The following is a 25569-nucleotide window of genomic DNA, read 5'->3' as shown; positions in this document are numbered from 1 at the left end:
TATTGTTAAAATATTTCCCTGAGAATGACTCTTTATTATATGAGAAATCTAAACTTGTATCCACATATGTATTCATATTTATAACTGTGATTTTAGAGTTGTAGAGGAAATGTTCGAACTTTGTCCAGAGCCTTGCTGGTATGGGGGCAGAAAATTGCTACGAATGGGTGTATCAGTACAATTGCAACAAAAAATTCATTTGTCATAAATTGGTTGGATGTAGAGATTACGAGAGTAAGCCAGGGAGACCTGTCAAACAAGAGACAGTGTCATGGAACTGAACTTTGTCTAGCAGAGGCTTCGTGTCGCCTGCTACTCTCAACCAAAAATCGTGTCTGACTTAAACTGAAAAGTCCTGATCCTTCACACTAAATCATAAACATAACTCATAACTAGATATCTGAAATTTCAGGATCTCAAGTTTAGTCTTTAGTAGGAGCACACACAAAATAGGAACTGAGTCTTCATAGAAGGAACTGAGCCCCCTAGCAGTACTGGTCAGTTGCTATTCAGCCAAATGCTTGATCCCATTCTGGTCCCTCCCCTGTGGGTCTCAGCTGCCAGGGCCAGGTCTGCCTCGTACCCAGATGCACCTTTCTCCTTCTCTTCTCTTTCCGAGAGGCTTGTCTCCATCCTCTCTTCTTACTTTGCTCTTTTCGTTCTTTTCGGAGGTCTGTTTGGCCAGTTTCCTTACTCCTTTAACTACACTTGCCACTCACGAAGGGATTTCAGATGTATTACAGTCATGAAAAGGTTTAAGAAAAATGTGAAAATGTTGAGAGTAGGAGTCTTATTCCTCTTAAAAAACGCATGCCTTTGTGCAAGTTTTTTAAACAGTTCTGTAGAACTAACCTGTAGAAAGTACGTGTCGTGCCTACTGTTAAAATATAGCAAGGATTATTACCTTTGTTTTGTATAGGAAGAAGTAAATGTCCATTTTTTTTCAGCAGTTTAGTGAAAGAGTTCAATCTGTTAAGTGTTTGGGTTCTCACAAAATAGTTATTCACTTTAACCTCAAAGGTTCAAATTCGTATAATTTCATGAGATCGTCTCACACTCTGCCTTCGATTATTGTCTTCAGTGGTAGTTTCACGGATCTTCTTTTCACTCAAACCATAACCACTCAAGCTAAAGTGTATTTTTTGTCAAAGAAACCAGAATGTTAGGCACGCAGAGTGAACTGGACTTTTCGCTATAATTCTGAAACGTTCCATTAAGAAATTAATTTTCGCGCTTGCCTTCGCATGAATGAGAAAGTCTGTCCACCAGTTTTTAAAGTGTCGTCAGTTTTTACCGTTTCGTGGTGTCGGCGTGGCACTTGTGATGTAAAGTCTGTGTTTCCCGTGTGCCTGCAGGACACCGCTATCGTGCATCCGGTTCCCATCCGCATGACTCCGAGCAAGATCCACATGCAGGAGATGGAGCTGAAAAGAACCGGCAGCGGTGAGAGGGCTGCTGCCTGCTGCCGGGCCGGGCTCCGGTTGGCGGTTAGCGGCAACTAAACGCACAGTTCCTTTTCGGGGGTTCACGTCTAGTTCATCATTGTCTGTTTTTTAACATAGTCCTTTCTGCAAGCATGCATATACATGCGGGCGTGTATGTGCTTTTCATCTTGTATCAGTTGAGTTTATATTACAAAGTCTTAAAGGAAAGACTCTTGGCATATGTGGCGTTCCAACACCCTGTGGGTTTTTATGATAACTGGTGTGAATTCACATTTTAAGCGTGTTGGGATTTTAACCAAAGAGGTTTACGGTTAAAATAAATTTTAGCTTTAAAATTGTATGTTTTGCTTGAACTCTTGAAGTTTCTCCCTACTTTAAATTTTTTGTTTTTAACGTTTATTCATTTTTGAGAGACAGAGAGAGACAGAGCATGAGCAGGGGAGGGGCAGGGAGACAGGGAGACACAGAATCCCGAAGCAGGCTCCAGGCTCCAAGCTGTCAGCACAGAGCCCGATGTGGGGCTCAAACTCACGAACTGCGAGATCATGACCTGAGCCGAAGTCGGACGCTCAACCGACTGAGCCACCCAGGCGCCCCTCTCCTTACTTTAGATTAAATGTTTTAGTTAGGGCTTCTCAGAGGTATATTTATTTTGTATATAAATCAGCATTATAAATTACCTTTTTTTTTTTTTTAGAGAGAAAGATTGTGTACATGGGAGGGGCAGGGGGAGAGAGAGAGATTGAGAGAGAGAGAGAGAGAGAGAGAGAGAATATCGTAAGCAAGTTCCATGCTTGGCAGGGAGGATGACACGGGGCTCGATCCCACCACCCTGGGATCGTAACCTGAGCTAAAATCAAGAATTGGATGCTTAAATGACTGAGCCGCCACCCAGTCACCCCATAAACTACTTACTTTACAACCATATGTGGAGTGCTTTGTTTAATTACCCTGAAGGGGATAAGATTAATGAAGTATGCACATACAACTTGACTCTTCTGTTATAAAGTATCTTCTGTTACGGCAGGAAACTAAATTCTATATAAATAAGCTTATATTTTATTAAAAATACTATTTTGTCTTATATCTCATGGCATACCTGCTACTTCTGTGAAATACCTAAATGAAGTCTTGAACTCTGAGGTTTATGAATGTATTAATTCAGGTCTTGTACTTTCACCTATTAATTCTCTACTAGATCATACTAATCCCACTAGCCCATTACTTGTGAAAACGTCTGACCTGTCAGAGGAAAGTAAGATAAATTCATCGGTGAAATTTGCTTCTGGAAATACTGTAGGTAAGTGAAAAATAGCATTACAGCTTCCATTTGAAGTTGATTGAGTCTCAGTTTAGAGTCTGAATAATTCAAATGTGTAGCTATTTCATATTACCTTTACTGAATAAAGTAGAGATTAGTCAACCCTTTGACACCTCCTACCCTCTAGATGGGTAAATGGTTGCTCATTGCCTCCTGGACCTGCTTCCAGGCAGGCTTTCTGTTTGCCATCCCTCTCGGTTAGCCACGTTTAGTCCATGACTCCTCCCACCAGCTCCTTTCTCTTTCTCTCTCAGTAAATTGTGTATACATTCATTTATGCAGCCTGTGTTAATGGAATACTGTGTGCCAGGCTCTGTTCTAGACACTGGGGATTCAGCAGTTAAAACAGAAAAAAAAAAAAATCTTTGCCCTAGTGGAGCTTACATTCGGTAGGGGGTGTAAAAGAAAAACTTAGTTTAAAAAAAAAAAGGAGCTCGTATCTTAGGAGATAATTAACACAGTGGATAAGGATAAAGCTGGGAAAGGGAAGAGGAAGTGACATTTTTAAATAAGGTAGTCAAAGAAGACCTTACCAGAAGATGACACTTGGGTTAAAATTTGAAGGAGATGAGGGATTCAGCTTTGAATATCTGAAGGAAGGACGTTTAAGGCACAGGAAAGGGCACATGTGAAGCCCTGGTTTAGAGTAGTCATCAGGGAACAGTGTAAGAATGGCTCTTACTGAATGAGATGAAAAGCCATTAGAAGGTTTTGAACGAAGAAGTATGTGGTTGACCTTTATTTTTTAACAGGATCACTCTGGCTGCTGTATTGGTAACAGGCGTGAAGAAAGCAAGAGTCAAAACAGGGAAATAATAGAATAATATTTAGACTATATTAGAATAATACAGGTGAGAGAAGATGACAGCCTGGCCTGGAGTGGTAGCAGTGGGAGTGCTGAGAAACGGTCAGCTTCTGACGCTGTTTGGTGGGGAAAGTACGTGGGACTTGCTTACCTGTGTGATCGAGGATGGGGGTGAGAGGTCAAGGGCGATTCAGGGAATTTTGGCCTGAGAGACTAGGAACTGAGGAAGGCTGTGATAAGAGTAGGTTTGTTGGGGAAGATTGGAAGTTGACTTTTGGACATCTCCGGTTTGAGGTGCCTGTTAGAACATCCAAGTGGAAATCGGGTAGTTTTAGTATCATTCCTGTAGAATTAAACAATTCAGTTATTTGATGAGAAAAAGGAACGGGGTACATTTTGAAATGAAACTAAACCAAATAACCAGTCCCTTTAATTTATAATCCTTGAAAGTGTGGAGTAGTATTAGTGTTCCTTCAGATCGACCCTGGAGTTTCTGTTTTAAAATCTGTTACTGTATCACAACCATTAGGCTGCCTCTGGAGTTCTCTGCTCCTCATAAGAGTTTGAGGAATTGGCAGTGATACTTTCTCAGGCGAAAAATGGTGAACCTCTGGCTAATTTCATAAGTTTTATTGTGGTCTATGCATATTTTTTATTCCTATTTACATTAACTTCTCTAGATTATAACTTGTTCCGTGTGCATAGTATTTTGTTGTGTAAATATGCCATGATTTATTTGATTTATATTTAATTGTTACCATTTAACGACACTAGGATGAACTCTTAAGCTATTAGCCAGTCTTTAAATGTCTCTGATTTGAAGTAATAATTATCATACTTGTTTAGAGTATCTAGAGTAAAAAGTGAATAAAAAATTATTATTAAATAGGGTATATTCCATTTATCAGCAGATGGGTACAGTAGTTCAGACTCTTTTACTTCGGACCCAGAACAGCTTGGAAACAATGTAACTCATCAAAGGTCAGTATTTCTGTCAATAAAAAAACACATGAAATATGTTGTCACATTGTAATATTGAGAATTATTTTAGAACCAAGTATACATTATTTTCCTCTATTCTTCAGTTCTCTGAACGCTGTTAGGTTGCCTCCTGGTTTATGTAGAAGGGAAATGATTTCGATTCTTTCCAACTCTAGTAGGAAAACAAAAGGAACCCTTATCTTACCCCGCGGTAGTCTCTGGAAGGTTTAGGAAGTGCTGTAGTAGCATTAGCAGTTTAAGGTAGTCCTTTGTGAAGGTAAACAGCTGAGAGTCTAAATAAGTACTAGAGGTACAGATTTTCTTTTAAAGCCTTGGTGGCAAGTGTCAGCAATTCTGTTTTGAGATGCCATCTTTCTAGATGGCACACCCTCATGTTGGGCTACCTACCCTCCCTGAAGATTTGCGTGACATAGAACTTTTCAGACACAAATAGAAAAGGTGTGGGATAGGGTGAAGGTGGCTAGGGATTTGTCTACAAGGGCTTAACTTAACCATCCACTAAAATCCGTGGACAGGACAGGAGCATCTTTTTCCCCTCTCCTGTTATACATGCTCAGTATCCTTTGGCCACGTGCCTGGAGGATGTATATAGTGACAAGTAACACAGAATCTCAGAAGAGCTTCTTGAGTCAAAGCCTGCTTCTTCATATAATTCTTTCTGTATATCTTAGAGTTCTCAGTCATCTTGAGTTTTATTCTCCTTTTTATCCCTATAAGTGAGGAGCAGATTGTCAGAGTCCGTGAGACTCTTTTTCAGAATACAAAAGACTTCGGTGGCAAAAAAGTGAATCTCTGGGGGGGGGGTCGAAAATGAGGACAGTCCCCTATACGATGAGATGGCCTGTGGAGACACAGGAATGGTCACCTCAGATAGTTGAGCAAGATTCTGCTTCACTTTCCCAAACTTCAAACTTTAAATAAGTTGAAAGCTAACCATATCTGAAAGTGAAGTCTCTCTTTCTTGAAAATGATTTTTCAAACTAATATTACCTTTAATGGAATGGGAAAACCATTACTAGGTTTTCAGTCTACCTTGAATTCATGTTAATAACTTTCTTTTCAGATTTTTTAAATGTATAATTATCCTTTATAATAAAAGGGTATTTGCCCCATTAAATAATTTTTTGTTTAACGTATATCAGAAAGTCTTCTCTTTATTCATTGGTATACTTGTCATACCTACTTGAGAAAATGTCACACCAGTGAGATCCTTTGCTGCTTAGCCAAGTTGAATGCTTAAAAAGAAGAAAGCTCCAATACCAGTAGCATCACGAAGTGTAATGGGTGGATTTTGTAGGTCTCATTCTGGAACGTCGCCTGATAACACTGCACCGCCTCCTCCCCCTCCAAGGCCTCAGCCTTCTCATTCTAGATCATCATCTTTAGATATGAATCGGACCTTTGCAGTCACCACAGGTGGGTCAGAAGACCATAAAATCATTTGATTCTAAAGTTCATTAAAGAGCACAACATTTTATTTTCTTTTCTCTTAATATGTCTCATTTTTTTATCTGAAGAAGAATTTTGAATTTAAAAGGTGTCAAGTGAGAGGAATTTTTTTTCTTAATGTGATTGAGTTAAAATGATAAAAGATGGGAACCTGAGAGATGCCACCAGAGAGTTTAAAACAACCATGTGGAGAGAGATTAAGGAGGGAAAGCTGACAGAGGAGAGAGAAGACATACAACTTACTCCAATGTTTTAATTTCTATATAACTGGTTGTATTGTTATTATGTTGATCAAAATAGAAAAGTTAGGACCAGGCGATGAAGATGTTCTGTTTTGGACATTATGAGTTTGGAGTGATGAGGAAAAGGGGACATAGTAACAGGCTATTGGACTTGTGGGTTAAGAAAGATTGTATTATTTGGGAATCATTTACATAGAAACGATATAGAATGAATGAAAAAAGAAAATTTGGACGTCTGCGTATTTTATAGCTCAAGAGCATTCAGAAATAGAAGAGCATTCAGAAGAAAGCCAAGATGGTATAGTATTACGGAAACAAGCATGTCACGCCTGTCTCGTGCAGAGAACAAGAGAAACGAGGTCTGAGAAAGGGCCATGAGGCTTGGTTATTAAGTCCTATGTAGATAGTTTTACAGGATAGTAAATGCCTTCTAGTACTTACCAAACATTCTTACAAATCTTCATCATTTGATCACATTCACTCCACCTGTTGGTTGTACTAGCAAAGTGTGTATTTACTAAAAAGACAACTTGTGTGTTTACTCAGGACAACAACAGGCTGGGGTTGTTGCCCACCCTCCTGCAGTGCCTCCAAGGCCACAGCCCTCACAGGTAATCAATCCTTCGGTGCTTCCATTACTGGGTGGTCTTATCTGTTAGGCGTTCACTGCTACTCTAGAATTACTTTGAACATCAGGAATTACCTAATTGTCATTCTTTTTTTTTTTTTTTTAAATGTTTATTTTTGAGAGAGAGAGAGACACACACAGAGTGTGAGCAAGGGAGGGGCAGAGAGAGAGGGAGACACAGAATCCGAAGCAGGCTCCGGGCTCCGAGCTGTCAGCACAGAGCCCCACGCGGGGCTCGAACCCACGAACCGCAAGATCATGACCTGAGCCAGAGTCAGACGCTCAACCGACTGAGCTACCCAGGCGCTCCTCTAATTGTCATTCTTAATGAACATTTCATTCAGAGAAGCTAAGTCTTGTTTGGAAGTCAAGAATAATGATTGGAGTTATCTTTTGAAAGAAGCTTAAAAGTGGACCAAATGATAATGTCTTGATAAAGGAAGGTTTAGTGGAAAGAACAACAGGTTGGGCGACAGGAGATGTCCGTTTATGTCCTGGATCTAGCAGCACCTCAGTGCCCTCACTGCATCTCTCTGGCGATGTTATTCCAGCAGTAGAGGAAGTGTTAGATGACCTCTGTATCCCTGCCAGGTAGAAATTGTTTCCGTCTAATCTGTTCTAAGATTCTCGATTATAGCTGTTAGTTTTATGAGACTGGCTAGCTGACTACCTTTTACATGAATGAATTCGGTTGATTTTTCTGGGTTAGATCCTTACAATGAAGTTGGTTATTTGAAGTTAAAAAGATGGTTTCTTAGTCTTTACGAGTAAGATACTGAAATTTGAAGATTTTAGTGTGTATTTTACCTCAAGCACTAGCGAAAATATATATTGGGTTAAACTGGAAACCCAGGGAGGTGGCCACTTGATTCAAGAACCAGTCCAGCGGGGAAGACAGACCTATAAACAACAATTACAGGACAAGTGCTGCTCCAGGCGCATTTGTAAAATGCTTCGCCACAGCTTTACTAGCTAGTGAAGTCAAGGGTCACGTTGAAAAGGTGTAAGTAAAACGAAGGAAGTAAGGCTTTAAGCAAAGACTTGAGAGATGAAGTAGTGTTTCTTGGGGAGAGGGCCCTCCAATCAGAAGGAATGACATTGCCTAGCATAATCAAGGGAAGATGAGTTAGTTCTGTGCAACCGGAGTGATGGGGAATGAAACTGTGGACACGGGGAAGGGGCAGAGCATCTCCAGATCAAGAGTTTTTCTTACAGGAGATGGAGAATTTTTAACGGATAAGCAGGGAAGAGACTGCAGGTTTATTCCTGTGTTGTCCTGTACTTCCATCACAATAAAACTGCTCACAGTGTATTTTAATTCCTTGTTTTCTTGCTCTTATCCTGCACTAGACTATCTGCTTCATTAGGTCATGGGCCTTATTTTTTTGTTTGCTGTTATTTCCATAGTGCTTGGCCAAAAGTTAGATCCTCAATAAATGTATTTTTGGGTTGAAGATTTTAGAGGATTGCTCTGGCAGAGGAGTGGAAGAAAATTGAAGGGAAGTAATGCCAAAGTACTGGGAGAATAGTTAGAGTGGTGGTTTTCACACTTTAATGTAACCTTTTTAGAAATATGATGGAACATTGTTTTAATAAAAGTAACTTTTTTAAAGCACAAACTGTTGTGCAGTGGCCCGATTAAAAAAAAAAAAAAGACACAAGCGGAGAATCTGGGAGTAGGGCCAGACCCTCCCTGTCCTCGGATGTACTTTCTTTGTAATAAGAATTTTGTAAAAGTATCTTTTTTTTAAATCTCCTTTAAAAACTTACTTATTTTGAGAGCGAGGGCAAGCAGGGGCCGGGGGGCATGGAGGGGGGCGCGGGGAGAGAATCCCAAGCAGGCTCCGTGCTGTCAACGCAGAGCCCAGCCGGGTTTGATCTCATGAGTCGGACGCTTAACCACCTGAGCCACCCAGCTGCCCCTAAAAGTATCTTTTTTTATTGAAAGTTTGTCATCTTAACCTTTTGAGTGTCTCAGCATGTCACTTACAGTTTTTTAGAGGCTAGATGCTACTGTAGCTCACCTCCCTGAATTTACAGGTAACAAGGTTATTTGTACAATGTATTTTCAAAGAAGGTTTCTGCCAGTGATACACTAATGTGTGTTCCTCCCTCCTAAACCATCGTGCAGGCTCCTGGTCCCGTTGTGCATCGCCCAGTGGATGCCGATGGCCTAATAACTCATACTAGTACCTCACCTCAGCAGATACCAGAACAACCAAATTTTGCAGATTTCAGCCAGTTTGAAGTATTTGCTGCATCAAACGTAAATGAAGAACAAGAAGATGAAGCCGAGAAACATGCAGAGGTCTTACCGGTGAGTTTTCAAGGGCTTAGCTGATTTTCTGCTGGGAAACGCTTCCCACATTATATTCATAAGTAGGTCTGTAAACAGAGGAGCCTCTAAAAAGTAGATACTAGAATGGACACGAGTGAATAAAATATCTTCTGCTGCTGCTCTAGAGGATTTCTGTTCCCTAGGTCTGTGCTTCTTAATTTTTTTAATTGGTCTTCGACACCTGCTGGTTGCAATAATAAGAATGAGAATCTGCGTGGAAGTTAGTTGTCGTGTGAAAAGATACAAACACAACCATCTGGTCATGGCTGAAACACTGCTCAGGGGCTTGCTTCTTAATGCTGAGCGTCTGATGTGTGATTTGGTGAAGATTTCCGTGTAATAAGTGGCTGTGGTTACCATAGCTACACTCCATTTGTGTGACAGTAAGTCACTTCAGTTAGACAGCAGCGTTCCAGGAGATTCTGTTTAGTTCTAGGGGCAAGAACTTCTCTAGGGATTCCCGACTTCACTAAACGTAAATGTGAAGTTGGAGAGACTTATTAAAGCTTCTTACAGATCCGATCCATGGGAAATTTTCTACTAGCCGCTTCTTCAAGCCTGTAACTTTCTGCCTAGCCTTGGGGCCTCTAGGTGTGTGGGCTGTGCCTCCAGGAAGGCAGGGCGAGCCTGAGGGGAAGTCCAGGTGTGCCCAGGGCATTGGGTACTCGGCTCTCTGGGGTGGAGGCATCCGCTCCCCCAACCGCAAGAATTTTCCAGACTGTGCCGGGCTGCATTCTCAGCCCTCCCCTTCTCCCTCAGAGACCTGTCACCTTCCCTGCTCCCTGCCTTTCTGTAGGACAGAATAGTCATTGTACGGGGTTTTCTCAAGTCCCTTATTATCAGACTGAACATTTTCTTAGTATTTCACTCTCTGATTTGTTAACATATGTATTTATGCATAATTTTATACTGATTACATATAGTTAGGAATGATAATATATTCATCTCTAGGTTGAAAAAGCTTCTGATCCTGCAAGTTCTCTTCGAGTTGCCAAAACAGATAGTAAAATTGAAGAGAAGACAGCTGCTGGTGCTCCTGCCAGTGTGGTAGGCGACAAGTCTTGTGTAATATTGTTATTTTGTACATGTAAAATGTTACGTGACGTCATTTTTACTTTGTAAGATTTTAAAACTGACAGAAATCTTAGAAATAAAGTTAACCGTAGAGCAGCCTAACCCACCCACTGCCAGAACTGTAATATACTGAGTCGGTCTCAGAACAAGGTCTGCCCGTTTAAAAATTCTGGGAGATAATAGTCTGTCATCCAGCATAGACCATAGGTTCTCAGAACTCCTGTTACTACATTGTTCACATGCATAAAATAGAGCTTCCTTATTGGTCACATTCAGTTTGTTTTATTGCAGTCTTAAGTGTCATAGGGAAAAATGGTCAACCCTTGAAGAATGTTATGCTCTGGGCTCTTCTTCTTGACCGTTTTGGGGATTATTTTTTCCCCAGCACATTTCATGAAAATTTCTACACACACGGTGAAGTTGAGAGAATTTTACGTTATATACATCAAAAAACCCACACTTGACCGTACCATTACCAGTTTCCTGTACTTGCATTGTCATGTATCTCTCCGTCCTTTATCTACATCAGTTTTTCGTATCTGTTTTTTGCATTTCAAAGTAAATTACAGATACTGGCATATTTTTCGGTTCAGAGAAAAGTCTTGGTAATTTTTTTTTTTTTCTGTTCTCATCCAGATATTCCCAGTAGTTATTACAGCACGTGCCTCTGAAAGTGCTTAAATTGTGCTTTCTGGACACCTTAGTTTGTACCGTATTTCTGTGATGTTTTTTAATAGTGTGTTTTTGTCAGCTCACAGCAACACATAGCACTTAACCAAAGATATGGCAGTTGATTCTCATTTTTATCTATGAACAGATCAAATCAGGTTATGGTAAATGCCAAAATACCATATTCGAATCTCAGTTTCCAACAAAATGTCCACTTGTATTCAAGAGTTACAAATTACTGGGGCTCCTGGGGGGCTCAGTCGGTTAAGCGTCCGACTTCGGGGCAGGTCATGATCTCACGGTTTGTGGGTTCGAGCCCCACAGCGGGCTCTGTGCTGACAGCTTGGAGCCTGGATCCTGCCTCAGATTCTGTGTCTCCCTCTCTCTCTGCCCTCCCCGCTCATGCTGTCACACGCATGTGCGCATTCTCTCTCTCTCTCTCCCCCCACCCAAAATAAACATTTAAAAAGTTACAATTATTGTGCATTTTAGTTATGAGTTTTAAAGTATTGCCTAGCTTTCTACTTCTTTATAAATTGCTTTATTATTGGTATATTTTAGTATTTTTGAGTAGGAAATCCTAGGATAATGGATACATATTTCTGGAGACTCCCTTTTATACTTATTAAACAGGTATATATATTGAGCATGTTTCTTGTTAACATTTAAACTGTGAATATTATAGTTTTGAGTCAGATTTGGGACTCAAGGAACTCCTGTTGCCCTTTTTAAAAGAGTATCTTGTTAGGTACATTCACAATTGTGATGTCAACAGCCTCTCCTATTGAAATGTAACTTAGCTGTGGTTACATCTGTATAAATTGTTTTAAAGTGGGACAGATGACTTTTAATTTTTGGAAAATAAGCAGTTTAAAGAAAGCAAATGATGTTGGTGAAGTGCTCATTAACCGTGAATGTCTTCAGGACATGCTCCTTGTTGACGGAATTCTTCTCTTCCAGAGCAAAGGCACAACACCCCTTGCGCCACCACCTAAACCTGTTCGCAGAAGATTAAAATCAGAAGATGAATTAAGGCCAGAAGTTGATGAACATACACAAAAGACCGGTGTCTTAGCTGCTGTTCTTGCATCACAGCCTTCTATTCCTAGGTAATCAGAGTAGTTCTGAAACAAATGTAATTACTAGTAACAAAAAGCACAGCAATTAAATTATCAGACTAGCTCTTTAGTTGAGCAGAGGTTCTCAGCTTCTCCTCTTTAAGCATTTTCTCTTTTATGAGCAGGTGTAATATGCTTTCCACTTTTCCTCTTTCTATTATTAAGTTCAATTCCATTTTAAAACCCAAACGCAAACCCTTGAGCAGATTTTTAAAAAATTGATAGTGTAGAACAACACTAATATTTTAACTACGGTTGTCTTAGATCCAGCTGACTCAGGGGCTTGTGCGCCAAATTCATCCCATGGCCTGTTTTTGTAAGTCCCAGAACTAAGGCTTTCACATTTGTGTAAAGAAGAGAAGAGCCAAGAGAAAGGAAAAAAAAACAAAACAAAACAAGAATATGCTGCAGAAACCATATGACCCACAAATTTAAAATATTTACTGTGTGGTTGTATACAGAAGAGGGTTGCTGATGAGTTCTACAGAAGAAGAACAATTAAAACAATAATAATTAAGCTTTGATACTTCTGGCTGACCACTGAAACCAAGCAAGTGAGGTTGAACTATGCCATTAAGGCAAAAGATGCTCTTCTACTTTCTGGATTTAGTGATAGGTCAGGGAAGAATGAGAGAATTTAAAGATAAGAAATGAAAGTCATGTTTTCTTACCCTCTTTATCTTTTCAGGTCTGTTGGGAAAGATAAGAAAGCAATTCAGGCATCAATTAGACGCAATAAGGAAACCAATACAGTTTTGGCCAGATTGAACAGTGAATTGCAGCAACAATTAAAGGTATTCTGAATCTCTGCTGGGGAACTTCCATGGACTCAAAACATCTTAGAGTTAATAGGAACTTAGAAGTGATCCAGCAATTCATAGGCTATATGGAACTTCCCAGGTAGCAAGAGAAACAAACGAGTTATCGAAAATGTTCTTTACGCCTTTGAACCTTTTCATAGTAGAAGGAATTTTGCATATTCAATTCTGGTCTGATTGCCATACCCTACATATATATGGCATCACCATTTCTGTAATATTCCTGAACTTTCATAATGAAACCCTAGAGAGGAAATGTCGTGACCTCAGGTACCTCCAAGATCATAGACATGGTTCTCTATGCTCTTACTGAATTCTAAGATGATTTGAGTATTGTTAGTTTATCCTTTTATCAAAGACAACTCAGAATCTATTAAAGGGACTCAAACAGGTCTAAAGAAGAAGGAGGATGCGGACAATTTAGATCATGTCACATGTGGAAGAGAAAAGACTAGCCTTCAGTAGAAACGCTGCTTATGGCCAGCGTGTACTCCTGTCAACTGTACTTGAGAGGAATGGGTTTGTTTTTCTTACTAGTGTGATTTCTTTGAATCCCTCCAAATAAAAATTAGCCAGAATCATTTATGGTTTATCAACATTATTAAATATTCATGTCTTGTAAACCAGTGGCTCTCAAATCTTAACATGTACACAGTTAATCAGGGGTCATGTTAAAATGCAAGTTCTGGTTCATATTAGGTATGGCATGGGCCTTGAGAATTCTGCATTTCTCATAAGCTTCCAGATGATGACTGTTGCTCTCAGTTCGCGTAGCAAGGTTGTAAACCACAAAGATGAGAAAAGAGTCTGTGGAAGTATAAATTGAATTACGAAATTTGTAAAATAAATGCAGAGTTAGTTCGTTCCCAAAACATTCTGTTTATATCCCTCATCTAGCATTTATCACACTATCTGGAATTACTGTCTATGGCACATTTGTCTCTCTGGCCTACTAAAATGAACTCACTGAGAGTAAAGCATATTTTCTGCTCAGGGCGACCGTAATACATTGTCCAAATCAAAATACTTTTCAGAGAAAAGAGAGAGGGATGTGTTAATGTGTAGGCCAGGACATCAGAAATAAACTGGGGCTCCCCTAGATAAACTCACAACCGTATTGTCTCCATCCCCAAAACCTAGCGCATGTTAGGCACTTGATAAATACCTGTGAATGAATGGTATTTTTGTACAACTCTTTGATCAAAGAAGAGATTTGTAGTCTATGGTTATGAATTTGGTCTGTTGTAAAGGAAGAATGTAAAACTGAGAACAAGCTTGCTTACCATATCTTGACGATGGAAATCTTATCAGCACATGTTTTTCTGAAGAACTAAGGAAGCCTATAGAAACATCTATATAGAAGCTATGTTAAAAATCACTTTTCTCACTATATCTGAGAACAGAAAAAAGAAGTATGATATGAAATAGGAAGAGGTAGCTCTGGTTAAAACACGATACTATCAGGGTGATCGAGAAAAAGAAAAAACAAAGCAGGTGAGTTAGAATTTCCTGGCTGTCTGAAAAGACGGCTCAGAATCAACAGTGACTAGAAATTCTGATTGCAAAATAGATTTATTCTTTGTGAAACTGAAACTCAGATGAGGTTCAGGAGTTTTTATGACCAGATATCACCAGGAGAAAGAATCTGTTTAATTGATTCATCAGCTGTTACTGCAGGGGGTAGGTTTTATGCAAAATGCATGCATGAATAGCCATCATTTGCAAATTTTGGCTTTTCTAATAATTAAAAAACATTTTATTACCCTGATTTATTTTGTAAGAAAAAGATTTCAGTTAAGATCGTATCTTAATTTTGTGTACATTTAAAGAAACTACTTTTCTCAAGTGAGGTATCCTTTTAAAATATGAATGACTATCCCTTCATCACAAGTTTAAATTGTTTTCTTGATGCTTAGTTGTTGTATATGTGCCTTCATTTTTGTGTACTTTGAAATATAACTTAGCTTTGCATCTTTTCTCAGGATGTTCTTGAGGAGAGAATTTCTCTGGAAGTTCAACTGGAACAACTTCGACCGTTCTCTCACCTATAAGCCAATTGCCGTTAACTGTGAACATACCCATTTTTAAGCAGTTCTGGGTCCAAGCCAATTTGGAGACCCAGACAGTCAGCTCACTGCTTAATTCAACATTGAATTTTATGATTCTGTTTTGCCCTATATGTTCACCTGTATTTAAGTATCTTTTATTTTTTAATTTCAACAATAAAAGGGTCAGGATGACTTTTTCTGGAGGTTATATTGTTTTTGTTGGCACAGCCCACTCTTCTTTACTCCGTAGCATCAGGAACTCGGAACATGGGTCCAGTGCACTTACGTGGCCAGAACCTCACACTGATTTGATTTACAGAACGGCCTTCCCGTTTATATCTCAAGCACAGACTGAAATATTTGCAAAAGGGGAGACAAAATTAAATGAATTGTCAAGTTGTCTTTTAGGTTTACATAAAGCAACCTATGGGTTTTTTTGTAAAAATCTTTAAAATGAGTCTCCTACTGAATTTTTTTATTCGAAAGAACTATATTGCATGAGGCACTCTTTAACCCTAATCAGCAGTCTTCAGGAGTCATGTGGCACTTTCAGGTTCTTCCATGTCCACTTGGGGGTCAGAATTTATCATTTCTCTTGTGAAAATTTGAGCCATTTTACCAGTAACTTAAAATTTTCGTGTGTGAGGTTTTGACTCAGCAGTCATGTAAACTTACAAGATAGCTACGAAGCCAGGCCTTTCTTATTTGTCTCCTAGAAGGGAAGGGAAAGCGTTGAAACCACCAACAACATAAGTACCGTCCACTTGCAAACATCACCATTTTTTGCATGATTTATGCACTTGACTCTCAGTTAGAAGCTTATGCTTATCAGTCACTACAGGGATTATTTTCAGGTAATAATGTTTTAAAACTTCTGAGGGCATTAATTATCACAGAATAAATGGAAATTTCTTGAGATTTCCAGTTTTACCTTCAGCTATCCTGTCCTTCATTCTTTCACCATAGAGACAGGTTTTTTCCTATTAACGGAGCTTCTGAGGTGTGCCCTATTAAGAATGATATACTGTCTTAGAATTTGTTTTACATTATATGATAAATACATTTTGATCACATTTGTAAATTTGCATTCACTGCTGACCAACAACAGATGTTCTCTTTAATGGTTTATTCTGTCTGTCGGATCAAGATGTTAAGCTGCATGGATATATCATGACAGAATCAAAGTGTGATTTTACACTAATAAAACACCACAATATTTAACTTCTGTATATTTTTTAACAAGAATTTAAGTTTTCAAGAATTAGAAGGAATCTATGTGTTTATTAAAGATGTTTAATATAGCCCAGTTCACAATCCTAGACTGTACTAGTACATTTTATTATTATCTTAAAGGAGAATATGAAACAGGAAAGTGACAACTGAAAGCTTCCAATATTAATATCTACTTTAAGTGAAAAATATTATTACTGCATACATCAGCAAAAGTTTCCAGGTAGCTAACAGGTTATGGCTTCAGTTTGTTAAATAATTGAATGAAGGCCTTTTAAAGACACGGAAAACTACTCAACACCTATTTTGCTGTTTCTCTTAAAACAGAATTGTCTTACTTCCTTTATTTTTGTTTCTTAGATGTTTTTTTTTTTTTCCCACCAGCCTTCTAATTTAACAATGTCTAATTTAACTTTTTAAAACTTACTTGGTAGGTCTAAAATTTTAATTTTGAAGCCAAAGAAAGAAAGAAAGAGAAAATTTTGAAGTTTGCAACCAAAAAACACTTAAGAGTCACAGAAAACTTTTTAGTGCTTTGTAGTGGTTTGTTTTTAATGCTCTCTGGAGGACTACATTCATATTAAGGATATAGACGACAAGTTTTTAAGTTATTTATATTACTTATACACATTTCTAAATCAATTATATCATGAAAATTTATAAAGATATGATAAGTCACCAACAAAATATTTCTCTAAACTGATCATTTAAAAAACGCTTTTTATTCCAATTTTGTTTTTCATTAGATCACAAAATAAAACTTTCAAATTAATCAAAATAATATTGTCTATGAAAATAACTACCAAAAGAAGTGCTTCAAAATTTTGGACTCAAATTGTTACTGTACATTTCACATAGTTGAACATGGATGATAAAGCTTAAAAGTTAGGAGGGACTGAAGTCCCTAGGGATCACCCTAGTTCGTTCTCCTATCATCCGTGACAAATCGTCATTCTGCTTCCTGCTGGATCTTCTGGAATAGAAAATACATTGTGTTTGCCAGGGAGAATTAGCACCCAGAATGTTTTCTCACTTGTCCAAACTGCTTTTGATGGCATGTTGGAGTGCTGACAACCATAGGAATTTGTCGTCCCCAGCCTCTGTAGCACAAACCCATTCACGTTTTGGACCTTGAACAATAAATGCATTCCTGATATCTGTAAAAATATTTGAGGTATACTAATTAATGTTGGCAGGTCACAATCAAAATGTTTTAAAATTCAAGAATTGACCAAGTCACTTTGAGAATTTTTTGAAAACTAAAAAGGGATTCCAACAAATACAAATCCAGTTTAGAATATAAGTTCCTAAAAATACTGAATAATTTAGATATCTAAAATAACTTTTGTCTTTGTAATTGTTCAACTGTAATTAGCAGTTACTTTTAAAGACTAAATGGTAGATGATGTAATGGTCCTTAATTTTTTGTCTCGGCCACTCCAGAAGAACTGGAATCAGTAAGGTCTGCACTAAGAGCTGGTGCAGGTAGAGATGTGAGACCTAGGCCTGCACCACGCCGGTTTGAAGGCCGGTGTCAGAATTAAGCCAGTTACGTACTTGAGTGCCAACCGCCTAGCAGGTTATAGAATGATGTTTTGACACAGGGAAGAGCTTACTAAGGGGAGGTGAAAGCAGACATCCCACCCTCCTTAACCATTCCCAGTGATTATAGACAGCTTAACTCAGGTTATCTGAGTTTGTCTTCTAGGTGGAAATATTTATTTTCACCTTTGGTGTTCATCTTTTTTCAGGCTCAGATTTAAAATGGGGCTAACACTAATGGGAAGCATCCCTTTTAATTGAGTTCCTTCTCTAAGATCTTGGTTCCAGCTTTATCCTTACGTCCTGCCTTGACATGCAGTGAAAAATATTGGCCAGATTGTCTGGCCTAATAGAAATTGAGGAAAGAGAAAGATCCTTCTAAGCTTGGGAAGTAGAGTGCAGGATAATAACTAAAACTAGGCACAGTAGTGTTTTTAAGTAGGATTTCTTTTTGTAACAGACGATAGTTCTATTGAGGTTATTAATGAATGAAATGTTTGTTACTAAACATCCTTGGCAAATCTGTTAATTACAGAAGAACTTTCAACTTGAATATGAATTTAAGGAATAAAAGGTGCACAGATCTGTAATAATCACTCAGTCCTAGTGGAATGGGAATGTAGATAGAAATCTAAAATAGTAGCAAGTATAGGCAGTGTAGAGTCCCAGTAAAATGGAAAAGTGATGGATAATAATCTAAAATTGTAGCATTTACAAGAAGTAGCCAGTAGTGGTTATGAGGGCTCCAGCTCTCCTGTCAATTGCTTCAAAGAACTCAAGATGATGTTCGTTCATGCCTCCCTTTGTGATTTTTGAAATTGTTTTCCTAATATGTAGGGTTCACATTTGAAAATGCAAGCATTCCTTTCTTTTGCTATTTCTAATAGATGAAAGTTTACATTAATGAAACCTAAAAAACATTTGGATAATTATCAGCAAACTTGCAAATTAAAATCCCAGTCCTTTTCCCACTTTTATATTTTCATAGTTAATGAGCATTATATAATACAGTTTTCTGAAGGTATTTAACTCTTGGAAGAAAAAGAATACATACATTTGGAATCTGGAATATCCTCTACAAGTAACCTATGAAGAGCCACCGACGCAATGAACTGGTAGGTTGATTTTGAAGTCCTTTCAAACGGAGTATGAGATGTGCCCCGACTCGAAACGAGTAGTGCATCATTGAAGAGAAAAAGACTGAGATCACGGGTGTGTTCGTAGGTCCTGTGTTAAAAGTGAAGGAGGATTACGTATACATACATACATGCTTTGTTACACAATTCCTCATCTTTGCATTGATAAGCCAGTTGTCAAGGCTTTTGCCCACTGCAGACCTTTGGAATGGCTGGTTGAAGTTCTGTGTAGTCCCTTCTGTCTCTCAGATGTGAATAGTCCCTCCTGTCTCTCAGACCAGGGCTGTGGGTGGGCCTCAAGGTGCCTTGACGGAATGGTCTGAACTTACTCATTGGCCAAGTGGTCAATCAGTGTGGGGAAATGGACGTTGAACTCTTCCTCCTTTATGACATGAATTGTGCGAAAGCTGTGTTTTCAAACTTCGGTCAAGTTTGGTATTTTAATGTTTGAAGTATTTGGGTAATCGGGAAAGTAAGTTTTTGTTTGGTTTCATCTTTAAGGGTAACAACAGTTTGGGGTAGAGAAAAACACAAGAACCGGTGTGGCACAAGGTGTCTTAAGCACAAAGCGGGGACAAATGCATTGAACTGCTAGGTAGGAAATTCGAATTTCTCTAATTTTGATTGGAGGGAAATCAATAGATGCTACACTTCATCGGTATGAAAGGTTAAGCGGCTCTTCATTTTCACTGAGATTGCTGCGATGGTTTATCAACAGGCAATACGTGACGTCCACCCCCGTCTCTGACCCTCTTTGCTGTTGTGTTGCTGGAGCCGGGTCTCTGTGTCTGGTAGGTGCCAGTGTGCTCTAGTAGGACTTCTCAGCAGAGAATCGAGCAACGGGTTGGGGAAGAGCCAGGGGAGCCGCGCCTCCCCCCAAACACAGTGTCCCCGGCGTCCCCCTCCCCACACACCAGGACTGGCTAAGTGAAGCCGGCTCAGGGTTTTACGGAAGGATAACCAAAAACCAGCAATCCTCAGTTACTCCAAGAAAGGGAGTCACTTTACAGGCTTGATGTTCACAGGAAGTCTCTTCATTTTTTATCTCAATCATCTTTGTTTAATTTTTAAATTGTCTATGAACATCCACATCAAGTTTTACATAAATGCTAAGATGACATCAGTCCATACCCTTGGTTTTTTTAAGTGTACTTTTTGGTCACTTTTTCTTTTTGCTTGGCTCCCTCCTCCCTACATTCAATTTATCCAAGTCACCAAGCTAGTACCTGGCTTTCTTCATTTTCTTCCCCGCTCAGGTAATCACACGCATATGCACGAATATACACATCTATTTATAGATACGTTGCCATTGTTTTACAAAAATGGAAATATTAGTCACACTTTTTTCCTGCTTTTGTCCACAATGGAAATCACTTCAAGTTAACTGGAATGGCTTTAATTTATCCTTTTTAATGGCCAACTAATACTTTATGGTGTGGGTAGCCCTTTTGATGCACATTGGTTTTGTTTACAGGCCTGGGTCTTTTTCCTCCCTTCCCTTTCTCTCTCCTTCCTTTCACTAGTTCTTTGTTGTCACTATGAGCGGTGTTCCAATAAACCGATCTTTACATGTAAACAAATCCCTTACATGCTGTTATTTCTATCAGATACGTTTTAGGGGGTTGGATTGATTGGTCACAGGGTTTATGTATTTTTATCGAAAACTTCCAGATTGCTGTCCCTAAAAGCTGCTATAATTACCATTTAGAATCCATTTTATACAATGGTTCTGGCTTGTACATAGCACAAATGTTTTTTTTAACATTTTTATTTATTTTTGAGAGAGGGTGGGGGAGGGGCAGATGGGGGGGTGGGGACAGAGGATCCAAAGCAGGCTCTGCGCTGACAGCAGCAAGCTCCATACGGAGCTCAAACCCGTGAACCGTGAGATACGACCTGAGCCGAAGTTGGACGTTCAACTGAGCCAACCAGGCACACCTCGTGGTACAAACTTTAATGTCCATCGAAATTACCTGGAGAATTTTGTTAAAATGCTAATTTTAGTGTAGAGCTACAGTAGCTCTGCGAATTTCTACATTTCTAAAATCTAACCGGTTTTCAGCTCATCTAATAGATGATGCTGATGTGCAGACCACATTTTGAACAGTGAAGCATTTAAATGATTTATTGGTTACAACCACGTCAAGCTAGGCAAAGGACTGGTTCCGGGAGTTAGACATTTTTTAAGGAGTACGATGCTTCAGATTCAGCTTTTTGGAGAGTATTAGGAAATACAGGTTGTGTTAGATGTGTGGTTAAATAGAAGAGCTGTGGTCACCCAACCATAAGCCAGCTTTTTCTTTTTCACACATTCCCTTCCCATTTCTATGTGATTATGATTTAGGCTGGAAAGAGTTGGGGTGCTTGCAAGAAACAATATTCTAGGTCAAGTTGATAGGGTATTCTGACAATAGGGGTGAGGGAGAGAGGAAGCAGGAAAGGCAGGAGATAACATTTATACAGATAAAGTCTGTATCTAATGGTCTACATGTGGTGAATGACCACTTTAAATAGGTAAAGAACACCCATATTCTTGCCCTTTTTTGGCATTCATTTTACCATATTACTGATAACAATTATTTTTCCTATCGTAACCAGTTTAGAAAAATGTTCAAAGCTATAATAAGATTTTTCTGTTTTATCTCAATTATCAGAGAACATGCATACAAGTTTGATTTAAAGAAGTGGCTTTGAAAGGAGTGTCTGCTTTGGTAAATGATCACTTTTTACCTTTGGAAGGGGTAATATTGAAAGTGGAGGTAAATGAAAGAATTCCAGTTTTGTGACCCACTTGGAGCAGGTGAGTGGTTAGGTGGCCCAGGGAAGGGAAGGAGCGGGCACATTAACTCGTAGTTGAGGCCACTTGCAATCAGAGGACATGAACAGGGAAACGGGCTTGAAAACGCACAAAGAGGCTTCTGTTATTTCAACCTGATTTGTAAGAATTTTGTTTAAAATACAGTAAAACCTTGGATTGTGAGTGACGTTCTGCGAATGTTCCGCAAGACGAGCAAACATTTCTAATAAGTTTTAACTTGGTAAATAATGTCTACGTGACGCCGAATGTCACACAATCACAACTGAGCCCAGGGTTCTTGAAATTTGCTTTGATATAAGTGCTTTGGATTACAAGCATGTTTCTGGAATGAATTATACTCGCAAACCAAACTTTTACTCTCTCTATATACCTGCGTTCTATCTAGAAGGTTTTCAAAGCCATTTACTAAATTAAGCCCCTCAAGATCAACAGTTTTCATCCACAGACAAGAAACACCAGAACTTTTTTTTTTTTAAACGTAACAATTCCTCTACATATATAAAAGTAAATAATTTCATCTTTCATATTGACATAATAGCGGCTAAAGTGGAAACTATGGATCCCAGTAGGGTTTCAGAAAGCCACTTCTGCTCATACTGAAAAGAACCAACCCTAAGGGGTAGGGTTTTTCCTTTAAACTTGGATAGAATTTCTTTTCTTACTCAGAAGTAGGTCAAATGACTCAGCAAAAATGTAACAGCTCTGTTCTAGTTTAAATTCCTAACATCATCCTAGAAGTGTTTTGTTGTTGTTTATTGTATTAGACGGCCAAAACTACCAACTACCCAACTACTATAAATACATAAAACCTTCAAAGGAATTTTCAGAATACAACCTCGGGCACGAACAGACAACTGAGCCATCGGTTCTGTGAGCCGACCTGAGCCAAAACTGTCGCTCCCATACATCCACACTCTGACTTGAGGGTTGTGTGGCTTTTTGAGTTTCCAGAATAAGAATCAGTTCAGAGTCCCGTATCCCTGGGAAGTCCCCAAAACACAGTGGCCCTGGTAAATGACTGTAGGTCTTTTGGGGTAAGGCTAAAAGGAAAGTTTACAATCTATATTGGCAGCGTAATAGGGTTTTTCCAAGTCCCAAGAGGACTTGGTCTGAGAAGTGGATGGCTCCGTTTAGTGATTCAAAGCCATGCCACTATTCACCAGTCCTAGAAGGCTCCACCTTTGGGCACCTTTGCATCAAGGTAGGAAAGAGGGAAGGAAAGAAAAAAAAAAAAAAAAAAAAAAAGTCTATTTAAAAACCAGCAGGCTTGAAGTCACATAAATGAAAATTGGCGTTTCTGGAAAAAACTATATTATAAAAGTTCCAAATTCCATAATGTATTATAAAAGCTTAACATATCCCAAAACTCTGTGGGCGATATCCACAGAGGTACAAATAATAACCCCAAATTTCCTAACTCGAAAATGACTCTATGATTTCATCTCTACCCCCTGAGGAAATTTTTTCACTTACGGTGCAAATATTTACTTATTTTTTCTGTGTCACAGCTCTTGTTTATTCGTTGTTTCATACCTGCTGCTCAGGTGGTGAGTTTATTATGAGGAAGGTTAATTCATCTTTCCACCTGCTGGTCTAATCAGTAGGAGCACTGAGACCTGGTTTTGAGTTTCAGATCAGCACTTATTCTGCAGCCTCAAACAAGTTAAATCCAGATTCCCACCCATAACATGGTTCCAGTCCTACTTGCTTCACCAAGTGATTGTAATGAGTATATCGAATGAGAAAATTTAAAGTATATGATAAATTGTAGGGGTGCCTGCCTGGCTCAGTCAGAGGAGTGTGCGACTCTTGATCTTGGGGCCATTAGTTCAAGCCCTGTGTTGAGTGTAGAGATAGACTGATGGTGGATAGATGATAGATAGATAGCATTAATAAAATATAGTAAATTATAAAAGCTTATACTCATGTGAGTCAGTATAAATATTAGCAGTTTCCTCTGATTAGAAATCCCTGATGGAAGTCATAGGAATGGGATTTCTTGGGTTTTATGTGACTTTCCAAAATGATAGTAAAGTTTCAGGCTAAATATTCTGTAATATCTTCTGGAATATGAAACTATCTTGTATTTAATTTCAGCTGTTGATGTAAAATTATATGTACATTTGTTGCTTGGCAAATCACCGAGATAGTGCCTATTTAAATATACATGTACCTCATAATTAGAGTATAAAATAATTTGGTATCCTCTCATTATCCTCAAAATGTACTCTCTGTTGTCCAAATACTGAAGACAAGCCTAAATTCTAAACATTGAGACATCTGGTTTCTGGTTGGACATGTCAAAAAGCTTGGAAGTCCTAACTTCACCCTCACAACAAAAAAGAAGCTAAAAACCTCAGAATCAGCCACTCTTCTTAGATCCATCAAAGAATTGAGGTCATAAGGTAAACCAGCCACCCAAAAGCTGGGGAGACACACTGATAAGGGAATCATCGCTTACTAGAAGCAGAAACTCCCTGAGGGAGCAGCATCAGGAAAGAATATTTAAAAGATAATTGACTAACTGCTAGAGACAGTGTGAACTAGTTTAAGAGATTAGGAACTCCTGGAAGCCTAGCCTTAGGGGAACATTCTGTCCCCACTTGCATGAATTTGAAAGTTGCAGGAATTGTACTTCCAGGAGTCCCACCAGGTTCTCACTGTAAAATTGAGAGAAAAATATTTTCATTCTTCCAGATGGGGAAGGGAAAAGTAACTTTTTTGAAACATCCCAAAGAGTTCTCTTCTTAACAAAGGACTGCCTTCAAAGGAAACTATTTTTATCAGAATTGAACCAACATGGGGGAGGGAAACTTGTACCTCCAGCTCCTTCTCAGTTTCCTGTGTCAGTAGAGGGGCACCAAAACAAAACAAAACAAAACAGAAAACAAGACTGAGAAGCACTTCTGAAGGTCCTAGCCTAGGGGCACAGCTCACTAAAAAAAAAAAACGAAGACCTCATCAGAAGACTATAGAACTCTTCCCCTCCCCTCCCCTCCCCTCCCCTCCCCTCTCCTCCCCTTCCTTCCATTTGACTACCACATCCATAGGACTCTTTATAACGACAGGGATTATAGCTAAAAAGAACTAGAAGGTTCAGACCTTATTTAAGAGATCTCTAGGGAAACTCAGTGACAAAAGGGGAGACAAAAACAAGAACACCAGAATTAACTGTAGCTTCTGACACCACAGCTACAACAAACAGTAAGCACAGGCTAACCTCTAGCCAGATAAACATAACACCTCACACCAAAGACCTATTTACCTCATTTCCTTTCACCCAATATATCTAGCTTTCAACAAAAAATTACAAATCTTGCTAAGAGGAGAGAAAACAGTTTGATAAAGCAAGTTTTAGAACCAGACTCACATGGCAGGGATGATGTTGGACTTATTAGACAGAAATTTTAAATGTTTATGATAAAGTAAGGACTCTAATGAAAAAAAAGTGGACAACATGCAACAAAAGAACAGATGGGTAATATGAACAAAAAAAAATGGAAACCCCCCCAAAATAAAATTGCAGAAATTGAAAACACTGAAATGGAAATGAATAATGCCTTTGATGGGCTCATTAGCAGATGGGACATAGCTGAGGAAAGAATCAATGAGCCTGAAGGTACATCAATAGAAACTTACCAAACTTAGAAGCAAAGAGAAAAAAGACTGAAAAAGGAACAGACTCTCCAAGAAATGTGGGACAATTACAAAAGATGTACATATATCTAATGGGAAAAGACGATGGAGAATAAAGAGAAAGGAACAGAAGAAGTATGTGAAGTGATGATGGCTGTGAATTTTACAAAATTATTGACAGACACCAAGCCACAGATCCAGGAAGCTTATAGAATACCACACAGGGTAAATACCAAAAAAATCTACACAG

The 25569-nt window shown here is 38.8% G+C and overlaps 2 protein-coding genes across 8 annotated transcripts in view; one reads left to right on the top strand and one right to left on the bottom strand.

Moving 5' to 3' along the window:
- REPS1 (RALBP1 associated Eps domain containing 1) overlaps nucleotides 1-16178 on the top strand; it is a 90689-nt gene extending 74511 nt beyond the window's left edge. For 3 of the 6 annotated variants that reach the window (XM_030316462.1, XM_030316459.1, XM_030316458.1), the window contains 10 exons: nucleotides 1356-1443; nucleotides 2644-2745; nucleotides 4480-4552; nucleotides 5871-5989; nucleotides 6811-6875; nucleotides 9024-9209; nucleotides 10182-10277; nucleotides 11934-12082; nucleotides 12780-12885; nucleotides 14892-16178. In XM_030316462.1, coding sequence (XP_030172322.1) covers nucleotides 1356-1443; nucleotides 2644-2745; nucleotides 4480-4552; nucleotides 5871-5989; nucleotides 6811-6875; nucleotides 9024-9209; nucleotides 10182-10277; nucleotides 11934-12082; nucleotides 12780-12885; nucleotides 14892-14960 — 1053 coding nt within the window. In that variant the 3' untranslated portion in view covers nucleotides 14961-16178. The remainder of the gene's footprint in view (nucleotides 1-1355; nucleotides 1444-2643; nucleotides 2746-4479; nucleotides 4553-5870; nucleotides 5990-6810; nucleotides 6876-9023; nucleotides 9210-10181; nucleotides 10278-11933; nucleotides 12083-12779; nucleotides 12886-14891) is intronic. The other 3 variants (XM_030316463.1, XM_030316461.1, XM_030316464.1) reach the window with 2 other exon arrangements.
- A 1038-nt stretch (nucleotides 16179-17216) lies between these two features.
- ECT2L (epithelial cell transforming 2 like) overlaps nucleotides 17217-25569 on the bottom strand; it is an 80307-nt gene continuing 71954 nt past the window's right edge. For both annotated transcript variants that reach the window (XM_030316454.1, XM_032593257.1), the window contains exons 23-24: nucleotides 18784-18956; nucleotides 17217-17344 (exon numbers count right to left, since the gene is read on the bottom strand). In XM_030316454.1, coding sequence (XP_030172314.1) covers nucleotides 17217-17344; nucleotides 18784-18956 — 301 coding nt within the window. The remainder of the gene's footprint in view (nucleotides 17345-18783; nucleotides 18957-25569) is intronic.

Source organism: Lynx canadensis, chromosome B2 (genome assembly GCF_007474595.2).
Source record: "Lynx canadensis isolate LIC74 chromosome B2, mLynCan4.pri.v2, whole genome shotgun sequence".
Taxonomy (NCBI): Eukaryota; Metazoa; Chordata; class Mammalia; order Carnivora; family Felidae; genus Lynx; species Lynx canadensis.
Note: the sequence above shows the minus strand (reverse complement) of the source record. Positions and strands in the feature narration are given on the sequence as shown.